The sequence below is a fragment of the Carcharodon carcharias genome, chromosome 2 (assembly GCF_017639515.1).
Source record: "Carcharodon carcharias isolate sCarCar2 chromosome 2, sCarCar2.pri, whole genome shotgun sequence".
Taxonomy (NCBI): Eukaryota; Metazoa; Chordata; class Chondrichthyes; order Lamniformes; family Lamnidae; genus Carcharodon; species Carcharodon carcharias.
In genome coordinates, this window is record NC_054468.1 from 150,022,232 (window position 1) to 150,041,819 (window position 19,588).

Consider the following 19,588-nt stretch of genomic DNA (forward strand, 5'->3'; position numbering starts at 1 on the left):
AGGAAGGGGGTTCCAGGATTTTGACCTACCGACAGTAAAGGAATGGTGATATATTTCCAAGTCAGGATGATGAGTGACCTGGAGAGCAACTTCCAGGTGGTGGTGTTCCCAACAATTTGCTGCCCGTGTCCCTCTAGATGATAGTGGTTGTGGGTTTGGAAGGTGCTGTCTAAGGAACCTTGGTGAATTGCGGACTGAAGAAAAATATCAGTGGACTGGTCAGGTGGGCAGAAAAGTGGCAAATGGGATTCAATTTGGAGAAGAGTGAGGTGATGCATTTGAGCAGGTCAAGCAAGGCAAAGGAATACACAATAAATGGGAGGGTACTGAGAGTTGAAGGGGTAGCGGGGGACCTTAAGAGTGCATGTCCACAGATCCTTGAAGGTAGCAGAACCTTTATTAGCTGAGGCATAGAATATAAAAGCAGGAAGATTATGCCAGAGCTATATAAAACAGCAGTTACGCCACAACTTCAGTACTACGTGCAGTTCTGGTCACTTTGTTATAGAAAGGATGTACTTGCACTGGAGAGGGTACAGAGAAGATTTCCAAAGATTTTACCAGGACTGGAAAATTACAGCTCTGGGAAAAATTGGATAGGCTGGGGTTGTTTTCCTTGGAACAGAGGAGGCTGAATGAAGATTTGATTGAGATGTACAAATTTGAGAGGCCTGGATAGAGTGGATGGGAAGGGTCTTTTTACCTTAGCAAGAGGTCAGTGACTAGGCATTGATTTAAAGTAATTTATTGAAGGATTAGAGGGGAGAGTGGAAAAGATTTTCCTCAAGAGGGTGGGTAGGGGTCTGGAACTCACTGCCTGAAAGGGTAGTAGAGACAGAAACCTTCAACTCATTTTAAAGGTGTCTGGATATGCACCCGAGGTCCCATAATCTCCAGGGCTACGGATCAAGTGCTGGAAAATGGGATTAGGTTGGGTGACTAGTTTTTCAGCTGGCACAGTGGCCTCTTTCTATGCCATAAATTTTTCTACATTTTCTAAATATTTGAAAAGGAGGGATGTGGGGAGAAAGCAAGAATAGCAGTACATGAATTGCTCCTTAGTGGAACCAGCATGGACACAATGGGCCGAATGGCCATCTTCTGTGCTGTAACAATTCTATGATTCTATTATGATAATATGTCTTTTTAATATTAATGTTTCTGTAAGTAAAGCTCAGCCGGCTGAGAAGAGGGCCCAGAGAAAACAGAGGTCAGAAAATCATGCACCTTCTCAGCTACACTGTCTTCTGCTGCAGCAAATGTAGCATAGACTACTATGCCAGTATGGGACTCCTGAGCCACACCAGGTGATGCTTAACACAGCTGACCACAGCACAAGATGGAAGGCTGCCACCCAGAAGTTAATTTTCTGTTGTTTAGTCTTTTATGTTAATCATTTTAATTACATGCAGTGGTACTTTAGAAAATATAAACAGGAAGCACTGGAATATCAAACAAAAGATATTTGGTTCAGCTACCAGAGTCGATTAACAGTCGATTTGGCTTTTCTTACTTGGTGAATTTTGTAGGGTATGATTGACCCATCATTCTTTTAAAAAAAAGAATGCATGCCTGTGATAATGGCTAGCTGCATCAGCACATGAAAAAAAATGGTTATCGTGAAGCCTGCTCCCACCAGGACAGTGGATTTAGCCACTGTTCTCGTCAGGTCAGGGATGTTCTCCCTCCTCCTTTCCCTCCAAAGTGCTGTCAGTGAGCACCGTATTGGAACCTTCTCTGCAATGGATATAGCTTCTTCAAACCTTAGTGCAATAGTAGAATTTCATAAGTGCAACCAAGTCTCTGGTGTATTCTATTAATGAAAAGAAAACAAAGTCTAACACTATATGGTGTTGAGGGATGGAAGATGCCATTGCATGAGCTCATTAAAAAGCAGACAGCATATGTGATACACGATACCGTAATTTTTTATTTTATCTTCTGAATATGATTTTTCAAGCTAGGGCATGATTCCTTGAATGCCAGCAACTCTTCAAAACCTCAAGGAATGGATATCCTTCATGTATGAGTCTGCTGCCAGCAAGCTCTTATTATAACCAAGGCTAATTGGAGGCTGATGCTGACCTTGCATGGTTCTGTCTGCAGAGCAAAAATCAGACCAAATGTGTTTCACTGAGTCATGAAGAAGGTGGATTTATTGGCAGAGATAACAGTCTTATCTATCTTAACTCTGTAATCATTTATAACCACATGTCTGTGTTCATTCTCTGCTCTTGAACATTTCCCTCTCTACTCCACCAATTGCCTTCAGCTATCTTGGTCTGACACTTTGGCACACTCTCCCTAAATCTGTCCACCTTTCTGTGCATCTCCAAAGGTCTCCCACAAACCAGTTTGTTTGATCGTTAGTTGCCATCTTCTCCAACTCGTGCTTAGTGGCATTCCAGAATTTTGGAGAGTTGTCAGTTCATTTGCCTTGTTAGTTGCTCCAGAAAGTATATTTTAATTGCAGTCTGCAAATGTTTATTTTTGTACTTGTTTAAGATCTCAGCAGTTGACTGCAAGGATGCATTGGAGATGATATGCAATCTGGAATCGGATGGGGAGGAGAACTTGGCCCTCATCTTATGCACAGCTTTCCTCACGCGGCAGCTTCAACAGGGAGACATATACTGTGCATGGTAAGTTACCCTTCTCACCTACAGGAGGTGAATTATATGTTATTACAAGAGGATTTGCTAAACTAATCTAATTTTGTGTGGAGGTTCACATTAAGAGTAGATGGTTCTCAAGATTTAACAGCTAGAAGAAGCAGATCCTTCATTTCCAAATGTCTGATCTTCCCAAAATTCTTTAACCAATGCAGAGATAAAGTCTCCTTTCTGTTAACGTTTTAACCATGTCTGTACAGCTTGGCTAAGAGTACGTTGTGTTATCATTTTTCTTTGATAACTATTCTGCCTGTCAAATGTGTGAGCGCTGAGAAAAGGAATAATAGTTTTCCATTTTAGTTGTTCAGTATCAGCATCAAGCGCACACAAGCAAGTATAGCATACCAAGATGTAAAGTCCTTCTTACTCAGCCATAACAATGTGCCTTTAGCAAACCTTAGAAGAACATTCTGAATCCACCACTGTGAATTCTTGCATTTTGCTCTATTCTTATGACCTCCCTGCAGCCTGTGTCATAGTGTACAGTTTAATACTATAGATCACCCCCACCCCTCATTTTAATACTAAAGGTCAACCCCCTCCCCGCCCCAGAGCTGGTTAAGACTGTCCAAACTCTCAACAGTTTAGGCTCCATATGAGGTTTAAGCCTGTATATAAAAAAACACTGCATGTTATCCCACTCTATCACCAAGTCCCCACATTCTTCAACAGATTTTTTTAAAAATCTGTGCAATTGACAAAAGAATAATCAATAGTACTGAAAGAGTGAAAGGGCATGACAACTGAAATGGTGGGTACATTTTATTTGAGGTCCTACAAGGAGTTATGTTGAGACTTTTTTGTTTATATCAGATATATTTGCTTTAAAATGTTTTCATTAAAACTCTTTTCTGTGCTAACTTTCAGAAATTTGCTTTAGAGCCAATTGTTAAAAAAATGGTTTAAAGTGATTTTACTGTGTTTAATTTATTCACAAGCTTGGGCTTAGATAACAGAAATGTGAATGTTATTGGTACAATTAAGTATACAGTAAAGTATTGCTGGTTTAGGAGAACTACTTTAAGGATAATTTTGTAATAATGAAAGTGCAAGGAGGTCTTGTGGCGCAGTGGGTGACGCCCCTTCCTCTGAATCAGAAGCTCTAGGGGTCGGGGGGCTTGCCGGTTGGCTAGACAGCCAGTGTGGATCAGATTGGTGCCAACAGCATGGGGTGTGATCCCCATTCTTGCTGAGATGGCGTCTTTGCCCTACCCATGGTGAAGATTGTGATGCTGTTAGACCTGCCTTGGGCAGAGAACTGAAGAATAATGCAAATGATTTTGCAGTGTTTGTATGTTATACTAACACATGGTGTGAGCTGCTTAGTTTGCCTCACACCAATGCACCCTCATGGAGAGGAGGAACAGAGTCACAAGGCAACCATCATAGTTATTGTGACAGATACAAAACAATGTAAGTAGAACCTTCTCTGCCATAAGAATTCAGATAAACTAGACAAGGCTGTGAATTAAAGTTGCAGCAAGTAATTGCTATAGCAGGTACCGCAGTAATTGGGAAGGCGAATGGAATGTTGGCCTTTATTGCAAGGGGTGTGGAGTATAAAAGTCAGGTATTGTACAACTGTACAGACATTGGTGAGACTACACCAGTATTGTGCTTCGGTCACATTAAGAGGAGACACACTTGCATTAAAAGCGGTTCAGAGAAGGTTCATTCGACTGATTCTTAATATGAGGGGTTTGTTGTATGTAGGAAAAGTTAAGCAAGTTGGGCCTATGCTCATTGGAGTTTAGAAGAATGAGAGGTGATCTTATTGAAACATAAAAGATTCAGAGGGGGCTTTACAGGATTGATGCTGAGAGGATGCTTCTCGAATGGGGGAATCTTGAAATAGGGACCAAAGTTTAAGATCATGGGGTCTCCTATTTAAAATGTAGATGAGGAGGAATTTCTTTTGAATTGTTAGAATTTGGAATTCTCTTCCCCAGCAAGCAGTGGAGGTTAGGTCATTGCATATATTCAAGGATGAGATAAACAGATTTTTGATTGAAAAGGGTGTCTAGGGTTATGGGGAAACAGGCAGAAAGTGGGAATTAAGGCCATAATCAGATCGGCCATAATCTTATTAAATGGTGGAGCAGGCTCAAGGGGCTGAATGGCCTACTCCTGCTGCTATTTCTTATGTTCTTACATAGATTTGCATAGGGTTTTCAACACAAGAAACAGGCCATTTAATCCAACTGGTCTGTGCCACACAACCCTCCTTCATCTAAGATAAAGGCAAAATACTGCGGATGCTGGAAATCTGAAACAAAAACAAAAAGTGCTGGAAAAACTCAGCAGGTCTGACAGCATCTATGGAGAGAAAGACAGAGTTAATGTTTCGAGTGCGTATGACTCTTCAGAACTCTCTTCTTGTTCTGAAGAAGAGTCATATGGACTCGAAACGTTAACTCTGTCTTTCTCTCCACAGATGCTGTCAGACCTGCTGAGTTTTCCAGCACTTTTCATTTTTGTCCCTCCTTCATCCAATCCTGTCTGAATATCTTTCTATTCTGTTCTCCTTCATGTACTTATCTAACTTTCCCTTAAATGCACCTTGGAATTATAGATGATGCAGTACAGAAATAGGCCAACCAACCCATTGCACTGTGCTGTTTGGTAAATATAGGCAATTGATCCCTGCCCTTTTCCCATAGTCCTGTACTTTTTTTGTACTTTTTTCTCTTGAATGATCCTATTGAAACTGTTTCCACCACACTTTCAGGCACCACAGCAGCTCCCTGTGTTCTTTTTAAAAAAAAGTTTCTTCATAAGAAATAGGAACAGGAGTAGGCTATTCGGCCCCTCAAGCTTGCTCCACCATTCAATAAGATCATGGCTGATGTTATACAGACCTCAACTCCTCTTTCATGCTAGCTCCTCGTAGCCCTCAACTCCCCGATATTTCAAAAATCATCTACCTTCTCTTTAAATAACTTCAATGACCTAGCCTCCAAACTCTCTGGGGCAGAGAATTCCAGACATTCACCACCCTCTGAGAGAAGAAATTGCTTTGCATCTCAGTTTTAAATTAATGCCCCCCTAGTCCAAGATTCCCCCATTGGTGGAAACATCTTCTCAATATCTATCCTGTCAAGCTTCCTCAGAATCTTGTGCATTTCAATAAGATCACCCCTCATTCTTCTAAACTCAAATGAATAAAGGCCTAACCTGTTTAGCCGTTCTTGATAAGTCAATCCCTTCATCCCAGGAATCTGCTTAGTAAATCTCTTTTGAACTGCCTCCAATGCCAGTATATCCTTTCTTAAAAACGGGGACCAAAACTGTACACAGTACTCCAGGTGCAGCCTCACTGACATCCTGTACAGTTGTAACAAGACTTCCCTATTTTTAAACTCCAACCCTGTAGCAATACAGGCCAAAATTCCATTTTTAATTACTTGCTGCATCTGCATGCTAACTTTGTGATTCATGCACAAGAACAACCAAATCCCTCTGTGCTGCACTTTTCTGGAGTGTGTCTCCATTTTAATAATAGCCTGCCTTTTGATTCTTCCTTTCAAAGTGCATGACCTCACACTTTCCTACATTGAACTCCATCTGCCAAGTTTTTGTCCACTCTCTCAACCTATTTATATCCCCTTGCAGATTCCTTATGTCCTCATCACAACATGCCCTCCCACCTATTTTTATATTGTCAGCGTATTTGGATACATTACACTCTGCCCCTTCCTCCAAGTCATTAATATAGATAGTAAATAGTTGAGGCCCTTGGATTGATCTTTGTGGGACTCCACTAGCTACGTCTTTCCAACCTGAAAAAAGACCCATTAATCCCAACTCTGTGTCTTCTGTGTGTTAACCAATCCTCAATCCATGCTAATACATTACCCCCAATACCATGAGCTCCTATCTTATGCAATAACTTTTTATGGGGCACCTTATTGAATGCCTCCTGGAAATCCAAATACACCACATCTACCTTTATCAACTCTAGCATGTTTGTCAAACATGATTTCCCTTTCGCAAAACCATGTTGACTCTGGTTGATTAAGTTAAGCTTTTCTAAATGTCCTGCCATTTCTTCCTTAATAATGGACTCTAGCATTTTCCCAACGACAGATGTTAGGCTGACTGGCCTATAATTTCCTGCTTTTTGTCTCCCTCCCTTCTTGAACATGGGCATCGCGTTGGCAGTTTTCCAATCCGCTGGGACCTTCCCAGAATCCAGTGAGTTCTGGAATATTTCGACCAATGTCTCCACTATCTCTGCAGCCAGTTCCTTTAAAACCCTTGGATGCAGGCCATCAGGTCCTGGTGACTTGTCTGCCTTTAGTCCCATTAGTTTGTCAAATACTTTGTCCCTCATGACAGAGACTGTTACAAGATCTTTCCTCTCAATAGCTCCTTGCTTATCTGATATCTTTGGGATGTTTCCTCCACCATGAAGACCGATGCAAAATATTGGTTTAAATTATTTGCCAATTCCCTGTTCCCTATTACCAATTCTGTAGTCACATCCTCCAAGGGTCTCACACTCACTTTAGCCACTCTCTTTTTATATACCTGTAGAAGCTCTTGCTGTTTGTCTTTATGTTTCTTGCCAGTTTACTTCCATAATCAATTTTTTCCCTCCTTATTAGCTTTTTAGTCATCTGCTGCTGGTTCCTAAAAAAAAATTTCCCAATCCTCTGGCCTACTGCTAGCTTTTGCTGCTTTGTATGCCTTAGTTTTTGATTGGATACTCTCCTTGACCGCCTTCGTTTACCATGGGTGGTTCATCCTTCTCAGCGAGTCCTTTTTGACCAGGATAAATTTTTGCTGAGCGTTATGAGATATCTGCTTAAATGCCTGCTACTGCTCATCCACTGACCTTCCCCTTAGTCTGTTTTCCCAGTCTGCTTTAGACAACTCTTTCTTCATACTCCAGTAACTGCCCTAATGTAAGTTAAGGACACTGGTTGAAGACCCGAATTGCTTGCCCTCAAACTGAATTTAAAATTCCACCATGTTATGATCACTACCCCCTAGAAGATCTTCAACTACAACATCTCTTATTTATCCTGCCTCATTACACATTGCTAGATCTAAAATAGACTGTTCCTAGATACGTTCTGCAACATATCGCTCTAAGAAACAATCCCTGATGCACTCTACAAATTTGTCTTCCATGTTACCCCTGCCAATCTGATTTGTCCAGTCAATATGCAGATTAAAATCACCCATGACAATTGTAGTGCCCTTCTTACACACCTCCATTATTTGTCACCTCTAATGTTGCCTCTAATTCTTCTGCCAATCACTAAATTTGGGTCCTCTGGTCAGTGACCCTTCTATCAATTTCTCTTTAATTACTCTATCAGAACCAATCATGATTTTGAACACCTATAACAAATCCCCTCTTGACTTATGCTATGCAGTTCAGCTGCTCTTTGTGGTAGTGTATTTCATATGGTGGTCACTGAGTAAAGAAGCTTCTCTTGAAATCCCTGTTGATATTTTTATGATCATGACCTCTAGTGGAAATTTAAATGGAATAATTTTTCTAGTTCCACCTTATCAAATACTTTCATAATCTTAAAAACCCCTATCAAGTCAGCCCTCAGCCTTCTCTTTTCTAGAGAAGAGTCCCAATTTGTCCTGTCAAGGATATCTTCTTAGTTCTGGTGTTATCCTTGTAAATCTTTTTGGCACTTCGGAGTTTTCATATGCTTTATATATTATGGAGACCTGAGCTATGCACAGGTCTCACAAGAGTGGTCTAACCAACATATATACAAATTTCTCTAGTAATGAACTCCAGTGTTTGGTTTACTTTTTTATATTCATGCTGTCACTATTTAGATTTTATGTATCTTTACCTTGGATCACGTTGTTCCTCTACCCCATTTGGACTCTTATTCAAACACTTTATGACCTCCTTATTCTTCAAATGTGCCACGTCACATTTATCAGTATTGGAGTTGCTGAAAAAAGAGACATGCTGTCAAAGCTTTTCGTCTTGCACTCAAGACAGACAAAATAATGCCAAATTCCAACAGGAGAAGCAATTTAGCAAATTTAGAAAAAGCATGACCTGTCTGTCATTGGAAAGTATGGCATTGCACCTGCACTGAAATTCATATACCACAATTACTCATTTGTGTGGTGTACTGAGCATCTTTTTGTCTTGATGGAAAATAACACTCATGTCACAACTGCATAGGAGCAGTGAAATTGCTAGCTTCACCTATTGTTCAAATTTTGCTGATTGGTTGGCAGTAGGCAGATTAGTCGAGGCGTTGCCGTGGAGAAAGCACCAAGAAACTATTGTCTCCAACGCTTTTGTTTAATTGAATGCAAGGCACAATGCCCAGACACATCCCTATTGCCTAAAGGGACATCTCCCTGCACATAAATATATGTAGCTTTTAGTAAGCATAAGTGAGTCACATTGCAGGCTGGCTGATGATCTTAACTTGATAGTGTAATTCTTAGCACTCTCGGGATTGCTGAGCAAGTGCTGCCCAATCACGGAATCACACCTAACATTAGGTGTTATGTTCTGAGTTTTGGGAGCACAGGCTGGTTGAGTACAGCAAGTACCCTTTCTATTGTGTACAGCCAAAGGGAAGTGCTATTTGAGATGACCTGTCTCGGTTGGAAAGTATGGCATTGCACCTGCACTGAAATTCATATACTACAATTACTCATTTGTGTGGTTTGCCGAGCATCTTTTTGTCTTGATGGAAAATAACATTCATGTCACAACTGCATAGGAGCAGTGAAATTGCTAGCTTCACCTATTGTTCAAATTTTTGAAATACCTTTCTAGGGTAATTTGAGGTAGACTGGACACTTTGCGGGTCCTAAAGTGGTGGCCTTAGGCCCATTCATGAGTATACATTATACACAGTGAGCAATAATCTGATCAGGGTAGCCATTATCCTGCAGGATGCGCCCTATTTCAGCATCAAGGTTGCATGATAAGCAAAATGGCTGGGGCCCTATTTACGAAATTGCTAATGAGGCCAACCTTATAGCATGTCGAGCTATAGACCCCAAAGCATATATCAAATAGTGAAGGTAGATTTGCAATAGATAGTGGTGAATCCATTAACAGATTTCAACTACCACATTGAGGAAAGGGAGCTCGTTAAACTGCTGTTTTTCAAAGGTGAGTTGAGCATGGGATGGAGTGCATTAGGTGTTGACTTTTGTAAGAGTAACAAGCAGCACTTTTTTTATTCATTCATTCACGGGATGTGAGCCTCACTGGCTGGGCCAGCATTTATTGCCCATCCCTAGTTGCCCTTGTGGTGGTGGTGAGCTGCTGCCTTGAACTGCTGCAGTCCATGTGATGTAGGTATACCCACAGTGCTGTTAGGAAAGGAGTTCCACGATTTTGATCCAGCGACAGTGAAGGAACGGCAATATATTTCCAACTCAGCACTGAAATTGCTGACTTGGAAATATATGCCTTGTGGCATATATGATAGGATTCATCCTCATTGTTCACCATATCCACATATCTGGAGGTGCCCAAGACACACACACACACAATTGTCCCATTATGCCCTATCTTATTTATGTATTGGCCAAATGGTTGAGTGAGGTTGAGTTCTGAATGAGTTTCCACATGCACAGTGAAGGATTCCTTCATCTTCACAGAGCCACTACACAGCATGGGTGTCGAGAGTAACTGTGTTCGTGTGCTTGTTTGACATTGCAAGCTTATTCACTAATGTGGCACGCAAGGAAGCCTTAGACATTTGCACCGTGCTACTATATCATGACAATCTAGATGCGCAGCCATTTTCTGAATCTGTATTCATTGAACTTATGAACTTAGCAACTCGTGCAATTGAGTTCAGCTTTAATGACACCATGTATATTGAAATAGGTGGTGTTGCCATGGGATTCCCCCCTAGGCCCAGCTCTTGCTAACATTTTTGATGGTTTCCACGAGAAATGTGTTTTCGATTAAATGATCCCAGCCTCCTACTTTGTGCATATTTTGATACATAGATGACACATTTACTATATTTGAATCTGCAGCTGTATGTAAGAATTTCCTTACACACCTTAAATGTGCTTCATCCTGTGCTCAAGTTCCCCTTTGAAATGGAACAGTCTAATGAGCTCCTTTTTCTCAATTTGTTATTTGAGAAATCTGCTCATGCCTATCTTCACTAGTCAATATATACGTTGAGATTCCTGCAGCTCCACATGCTATAAAATCGGCATTATAGGGAATCTCGTAAATACGGCCCGAGCCATTCGCCCATTGTAAGCTTGACACCAAATTCGGGCAAATTAAAGCTATCCTGCAGGATAATGGCTACCCTGATCAGATCGTTGCTAGCTGTGAATCACCCATACTCATGAATAGGCTTAAGGCCGCTACCTTTGGGCCTGAAAAGTGTCTAGTCTACCTCAAATTACTCTGGAATGGGAAGGTATCTCAAAAATTTGAGCAACAGATGAAGTTAGCTGTTTTACTCTGCTATGTTGCAGTAGCAACACGAGTGGTATTTTCCACTAACAGGATGCTTCTGTCAAGCCATAAAGGCATCCTGTCTACTGCACAAATGAGTAATGTGGTATATGAATTTCAGTGCCAGGGTAATGCCAGCTACATAAGCCATATGTCCCAACGATTGGCAGAACATAAAAAACACATCCCTTTGGCTGTTTGCAAAAGACAGTGTACTCACCGCACTCAACCAGCCTGTACTTGCAAAACTCAGAACATTATTAGATTGTGATTTTGCAATTGGACAGCGCTTGCTGAATAATCCCAAGTATACTAAGAGTTACACTAACAACCAATTTAAGATCATCAGTTGGGCTCACAATGTGACCCACTTACACTTGGTAGAAACTACATATTTTTATGTGCAGGGACTTGACCTCTTGATTTTAAATAAAAGAGTGGGGTCGACAGTTCCCTGGTGCAATCTCCATGGCCCAACTCAACCAACCAGACTCTACTTGCCAACAACTCAGTACCCTTATTCCATGAAGTATAAATTGTTGCTCCCTTTGAAATTTGGCATTCTTGTGTCTGTCTTGATGAGTGCAAGATGAAAAGCTTCAACAGCATGTCTCTCTTTCCAGCAATGCTCAAGTTTTGCACGACAAAGCGACGATATGCATTGAAATTCGTTTGGCAAATACTTAACCATTGAGCAACATTATTAATCTCTCATTGTATTTAGTCGCATTCTTCCTCAGTGTTAACTATAACTGACAATTTGGTGTCCACAAATTTTGTTATATTGCTGATTCCAGAGTCCAAATCATTTAAGTAAATTATAAACAACTGTGGTCCCAGCACTGATCCTAGTGGAACATCGCTTCACACCAATTACTAGCCTGAGTGGCTGCTCGCTTCTGTTTTGTAGCCAGTCTGCTATCCATGCTTCTGATTGTCCCCTGACTCCACATGCTCTGATCTTGTGAAATCAATAACAGCTAAATACTTTTGATTTCAGGGAACTGACACTCTTCTGGAGCAAACTGCAGCAACGGGTGGAGTCTTCCACACAGACCTTTCTGGAATGCTGTCGGCAGTTCTCTATGTTGTCCAAAACAGTTTATCATATTTTCTTTCTTATTAAGGTCATACAATCAGAGGTATGAATACTCTATTGTGCAAAGTTCCATTGCATGCTATGTTTGAGAACTAATTGTAACTCATTTCTGACTTGAATGTATAACAGGGCAAGTATAGAGGTATGAGGGAAAAGAGCAAACCCCAGTGCTGTAAACTGGTCCATGCACAAACTGGAGAATGTAATTATAGAAAGAGAAAAGAATTTGCATTTATATATCAACTTTCACATACTTAGGATTTCCCAAAACACTTCACAACTAAGGAACTTATTTTGAAGCATAGTCACTGTTGTTTTGTATGCAAGTATGTACACCCAGCAAGATTCCATAAGCAGCAAATTAGATAAATGATCAGTTTGGTGATTAATTCATGTTTTCAATAAGATATATGTTGGTCAGAATACAGGGACATCTTCACTGTTGCTCTTCAAAAAGTACAACTGGTTCTTTTACATCCACCTGGAGGGTAGATAAACCAATATTTTGGCATCTCAGTTGGCAGTTCAACAGTGCAGATCTCTGTGAGCACTGCAATAAAGTATCAGCTTAGATTATGCTCAAATCCTAATGTAAGTTTTGAATCCGCAACCCCTGACTCAGGCTAGTGTACAACGTCAAAGGTTGGCTACAAAATTGATTTTTCCCCTGTGAAATTCATCACAATGCATGATTAAGTAATTATCATAGTTTTGATCTGTTGCGCTTGATTTTACTGCTCAAAGCCAATAATTCCCCCTTAAATAATTTTCTGCTTATTATATTTTACCCTTGAAGATGATGGCTAGCAAATAATAACTGCTGCTATCATTGTGTGACAGCCTCTGCAGTAAAAGCTGAGAAATGTTCCAATTATAGACTTACTGGCATGTACCGGTTTTGGATTTGGATTAAAAAAGGTTACGCAATCATATAGGCCCTTTGATCAAGAAAATACGAACATATGAAATAGGAGCAGAAGTAGGCCATTTGGCTCCTTGAGCCTGCTCTGCCATTCGATAAGATCATGGCTGATCTGTTTGTGTTTCAAATTCCACATTCCCATTTACCCCCGATAACCTTAGATTCTTAGGCAAGGGAATCATCCTCCTCATTCAAAATATTCAATGGCTCAACCTCCACTGCTTTCAGAGGCAGTATTCCAAAGTCGCACAACCCTCAGAAAAGTTTCTCCTCATCTCTGTCCTAAAAGGGCAACCCCTATTTTTAAAACAGTGCCCTATTGTTCTGGACTCACCCACAAGAGACAACATCCTTTCCATGTCCACCTTGTCAATACCGTTCAGTATCTTACATACTCCAATAAAGCCACCCCTCACTCTTCTAAACTCCTCATAAGACAACCCACTCATTCCAGGTATTAACCTAGTAAACCTCCTCTGAACTGCCTCCAACGCATTTACATCCTTCCTTAAATAAGGAGACCAAAATTGCACACACTATTTGAGATGTGGTCTCACCAGTGCCCTGTATAACTGAAGCATGACAATCTTACTTTTATATTCAATTCCTCTTGTAATAAAGGATAGCATTCCATTAGCCACCTTAATTACTTGCAGTACCTGCATAATAAATTTTTGTGACTCATGCACTAGAACACCAAATCCCTCTGCACCTTGAATTCTGCAGTCATTCTCCATTTAAATAATACTTTGCTTTTATTACTCTTCCTGCCAAAGTGAACAATTTCATATTTTCCCACATTATACTCCCACCTGTCAGATTTTTGCCCAATTACTCAACCTACCTATATCCATCTGCAACCTCCTCATGTCCTCTTCACAACATACTTTGCTACCTATTTTTGTGTCATCTGCAAATTTAGCTACCATGCCTTCACTCCCTTCATCTAAGTCATTGATATAAATTGTAAAAAGCTGAGGCCCAAGCACAGACCTCTACAGTCACATCCTGCCAATCAAACAAAGACCCAGTTATGCATACTCTGTGCTTTCTGCCAGTCAGCCAATCTTCTATCCATGCTAATATGTTACCCCACTACACTGAGCTTTTATTTTATGCAGTAACCTTTGATGTGGCACCTTATTTGGCTTCCCTTTATCCAAGGCACATGTTCCTCCTTCAAAAAACTCCAATAAATTGGTTAAACATGATTTCCCCTTCACAAAACCATGCTGACTGTTCCCAATTACCTTGAGTTTCTCTAAGTGCCCAGCCAAAACCTTCTTAATGATTGATGCTAACACCTTCTCCACTACAGACGTCAAGCTAACTGGCCTATAGTTCCCTGTTTGCTGCCTCCCTTGAATAGAAGGGTTATATTTGCTACTTTCCAGTCTGATGGAACCTTTCCAGAATCCAATGAATTTTGGAAAATTAACACCAATGCATCTACTACCTCATTAGCCACCTCTTTTAAGACCCTAGGATGAACTCCATCTGGACCCGGAGACTGTCAGCCTGTAGCAAAATACCTCAGTATTAAACAAAGAGAGAAAATTGCTGTGTTGGAAATCTGAAATAAGAATTAGTGTTGAAGTGCAAGGTGACACCATCAGCATAAAGAATAGACGGGATGTAGATTATTTATCAGAACCACTGAAGGATGGTCTTCTTTTCTCTTCAGATGTTTTTGGATCTGCAGTGTATTTCTAGCATTTCCTGTTTTCCATACCCACCTTGCTTAATAAATGGTTGTTTTGTCACTTACATTTCCTGTTACCTTGGAAACAAATTTTGCTTTTGCTGTCATTCAAATACAAATAATAGATCTGTTTAATGTTTTTCATCTGTTTAACCATTTGGCACCTCTTTGAAAATGCATTTGTGCTGAGGCCCACTAAGACTTTTTGTCTCACTCCATAAATTACTCAACCTCGAGTTTCTGCCCAACTCCCTTTAAAAATTACTCATCTAATCAACTTACACCATCTTTTCAAGTAAAGTGTTCCAGATCCTGACAACCTCTCATTGAAACTTTTTCCTCAGCTTAACTCTAGATCTTTTGTCAATGACTTTAAACCTTTTGGGCCAAATCTTCCAAGGAGTGACGGTCACCATTGGATTGCTTTCTGCTCCTATTTTTTTACATAGTGCCAAAGCTCTGCAATTCTCACCCGGGCTTCCGAACCGGGCCTCTTCAGAAATGCAGAGTGTACCTGTTCTCAGAGTCCTCCTTTATAGTGCAGAATCATTGGAGTAAACCAAACTGTACCCCCTTTTGACGGCTCTCGCTGCTGTATTTTGCTAAGTTTTTACTTATTAGCACACTGAAAAGCTCTGGGACATTTAAATAGCTTTTCACCATGTTAGTGAATGAGTGTGAGTAAGGTAAATGGATAGGGTGACAAGATGCTAGGGTGCCACATGGGTAGGATGGTAGTTGGCAAGGTAGGTAGGATGCCAGCTGGGTAGGGTGATGAGGTTGGGTCGGGGAGGGGGCTGGTATCGGAGGGTTGAGTTGGGAGAGATGTGTGTTGTAGGGGGTTGGGGATATCAGTTATATAGATATCCAGGAGGTAGATATGGTTTATTACTGTCTTGCATTTCCTGGGTAACTAGTATGGGAAGTGAGTCAGAACCCTCCAAAGTCTCCGACTCTAACTCAAGTGCAGAGGAATTGCCCTTCAGAAGTAGAAACTTCCAGGGCAATTACTTACAATGGGACTTCCAGCACAACTTCCAGCTCATCTTCCAGGTTAGCTCCAGAAAATGACCATCCGGAGACTGGAAGATCTAGGCCATGATCTCTAGTTATTGACCCACTTGGCAGAAGGAATAATTTTTCTTCTGTTCTGAGGCAGAGTCCTAACTTTTCCAAACTCTCCTCTTAATTGAAATCCTTCATCCCTGGCAGTATTCCTTGTTACCCTTTCTAAGACCTTTGCATCTTTACTGAAGTGTGGTTCCCGGAATTGTCCACAATATTCCAGTTATGGCCGAAACCTGATTTATAAAGTTCTTACATAATCTCTTTGTTTTAATATTCAATGCCTCTGTTTATAACCCAGTGATTTTTTGGCCATCCTAACAACATGTCTTGCCAGCTTCAAAGTCTCTCTGCTCAGCTGCACTTTTCAAAATTGTGCCATTTATATTGTACTGTCTTTCCATATTAGTCTCTTGAAATGCATCACTTCATACTACTCTGCATTGAACTCCTGCCATTTTTATTTTGCCTGTTTCACAAACCCATCTTTGTCATCATGATGCTTCAGTCAAACACTAGTGCAAATCACCTCAGTCTGGAAAACATCCATTTACCACCATCCTCTGCTTTTTGTTACTGAGCCAGTTGCATATCCATATTCCTGCTTTAATTCTCAATTAACATCCTGTATGGTGTTTTGTTGCACGCCTTCCAAAAGCCGATATATACAAACCTACCATGATCAAAGCAGTCTGTTACCTCATTAAAGAATGCAATCAAGTCAGGCAGGCACAGTTTACCTGCCTATACTTGATTAACTCATGCATTTTTCTGATGATGGTTTCTGATCCACCAGTGTTGGGCTGGCAGCCCCACAGTTTCCTGGTTTATCCCACTCCTCCTTTCAGCTCATAGTCAATCAAAGTCCCTAGTGTGTGTGGGATTTGCCCTAGTTTTGAAGTGATATTAATTTTGCAGATTTTCCTATATGCTGTGAATGAATGAAAGTAATTACTTTCAAAAGTAGTAGTAATAATCCTAACTATTTGGATGATCACTCATAAACGCTTTTCCCATGTTCCACATATACACGAAGGAATATTGTTGAATGAAGGTTTTTTCTATTAATGAATGTCTAATGTATAAATTTTCTTAAATGCTCAACAAAATAAATTCCAAATGAGCTTCGAACTGTTTTTACCTTTATATACCTTTATACTTTTTAGGGAAGTGAGTTTTGTTTTCTCATTAGTAAGTATGCAATATTGATCTTGGGTGAAAAGGAAATGGAATGGGGTAAAAACAAAAAACTGCAGATGCTGGAAATCCAAAACAAAAACAGAATTACCTGGAAAAACTCAGCAGGTCTGGCAGCATCGGCGGAGAAGAAAAGAGTTGACGTTTCGAGTCCTCATGACCCTTCAACAGAACTAGGTGAATCCAAGGAGAGGGGTGAAATATAAATTGGTTTAAGGTGGGGGGGGGGGGGGTTGGGTTGGGGGAGAGAAGTGGAGGGGGGTGGTGTGGTTGTAGGGACATGCCAGCAGTGATAGGAGCAGATAATCAAAGGATGTCACAGACAAAAGAACAAAAGAACATAGAGGTGTTGAAGTTGGTGATATTATCTAAACGAATGTGCTAATTAAGAATGGATGGTAGGGCACTCAAGGTATAGCTCTAGTGGGGGTGGGGGGGCATAAAAGATTTAAAAATAATGGAAATAGGTGGGAAAAGAAAAATCTATATAAATTATTGGAAAAAACAAAAGAAAGGGGGAAGAAACAGAAAGGGAGTGGGGATGGAGGAGGGAGGTCACAATCCAAAGCCGTTGAATTCAATACTCAGTCCGGAAGGCTGTAAAGTGCCTAGTCGGAAGATGAGGCGCTGCCTCTCCAGCCTGCGAAAGGGTCATGAGGACTCGAAATGTCAACTCTTTTCTTCTCCGCCGATGCTGCCAGACCTGCTGAGTTTTTCCAGGTAATTCTGTTTTTGTAATGGAATGAGGTAATTGTGTTCAGACTGTATGAAAAGACACACACTAGAATAATGCATGGTAATCTTGACAGAATTAGCTCCTCAAAGATATAGCATGTGAACCTTGCTGGCACTAAATCATTAACCATGCTGTGTAGAGGCTTTAACAAGAATGAGAATAAATGGCAAATTATGTTTAATTTTCATAATTTCACGAATTTGGATCTTTTGTACTATGAATTTTTAAAAATGTGTAGAGGGTCATTGGTTCAGCCTGGTTTTGTGCCATGAATTGACAGCAATAGCAATGCAATGGATTTGTTTATAATCTATGTGAACAGTAGCCAAAATGATCAGTAGAAGTGACTGAACAAATGTAGGCAATTCCTGGGTTTCTGGTGCTTGGTATTTATCTGCATTTTAAACAGTTGGATGTTGAATGATTGGTTAGTTAGGCCTTCAGCCTCTGCTGCTCAATGGACAGATTCTACTCTTTGGGCTGCTAGCAATTTTAGTAATTTTATTTTTCCATTTATTTTCATCCTAAAACCAACATTCCTGAGCACTCACGGATGCTTAAAAAAAACTGAGCCACTCTGAGTGTTAGTTTTGGGCTGAAACTGAAGGATCTCAAAGCACTAATGTTCTCAGCAGGCCAACAGAGAGGATAATCTAAGTAGTAACTCTTTCGAGTACAAATACATTTCCATCTGTTCCTATTCAGATGAAGTTACATTGTTTCATAGTTTGCCATTGTGAGATTTGAACTCTTGATCTTGGGGTTACAAACCATAACCACTTGTCTATTTAGGCCAAGCCCATAATCTAAGTAGTACTTTGGTAGAGGAGAGGTTGAGCTGCTGATTAATCAGATATTCTGATCAGCTGTTACAAAGTTTCCATGAGAACTGAGCACTGCTGTCCATTGGTATAATCATTGAGTCACACGAGTTCCCACAGATTAATATAACTGAGGCAGTTTCTTTCAGCAAAGGCAGACAGTTACTAAAATGATCACTAAAATTAAAATGTACAGACCATAAACAATTACAGTAATTTGAAATATACTTTTTAAAAATGCAGTTAAGTGGATTGAGCAAGTTATGAGAACTAACTAGATAGCTCTGTCAAAGAATCCAAACTGACGCGCTCAGCTGAATGACTTTATTCTGTGCGGTATGATTCTGGTAGAATATACTCCAGTGCACTGCAATAAACGGGCTGCATGCCACCAACATCCCCTATAATATGTTCATGTACATGCGCATGCAACAACCTTGACTGTTCCATGCAGCACAATAAGCAGGCCATGCAAAATAAAAAAAGATTAGAGGTAATATTGAATGCAAGATGCTTTTATTTTTCAATGGCAGTTTTGAGAAAATGGTGTATTATACTCAGCATCTCTACATTGGAGAAACCAAACGCAGACTGGGTGACCGCTTTGCTGAACACCTTCGGCCTGTCCGTATCTCATGTCCGTCCTTGGCCTGCTGCAATGTACCAGTGAAGCTCAACACAAACCAGAGGAACAGCATTTCATCTTCTGATTAGGCACTTTACAGCCTTCAGGACTGAATATTGAGTTCAACAACTTCAGACCATGAACTCTCTCCTCCATCCCCACCCCTTTCTGATCCCCTCCCTGTTTTCTTATTCATTTTTATTTATTTATTCCCCACTTATTTTCATTATTTTTTTTTAATTTATTTCCATTTTATTCATTTTCTTATCCCCAGCTTTTAGCTTTTTCGATCTTTTTTCCCACCACCAT

At 40.4% G+C, this 19,588-nt stretch overlaps 1 protein-coding gene across 3 annotated transcripts in view; it reads left to right on the forward strand.

Moving 5' to 3' along the window:
- The window catches only part of LOC121293328 (zinc finger protein 292-like), a 403,832-nt gene that overhangs the window by 374,439 nt on the left and 9,805 nt on the right, over positions 1 to 19,588 (forward strand). For 2 of the 3 annotated variants that reach the window (XM_041216283.1, XM_041216290.1), the window contains exons 6-7: positions 2,506 to 2,642; positions 12,113 to 12,254. In XM_041216283.1, the coding sequence (XP_041072217.1) occupies positions 2,506 to 2,642; positions 12,113 to 12,254 (279 nt within the window). The remainder of the gene's footprint in view (positions 1 to 2,505; positions 2,643 to 12,112; positions 12,255 to 19,588) is intronic. The other variant, XM_041216298.1, reaches the window with a different exon arrangement.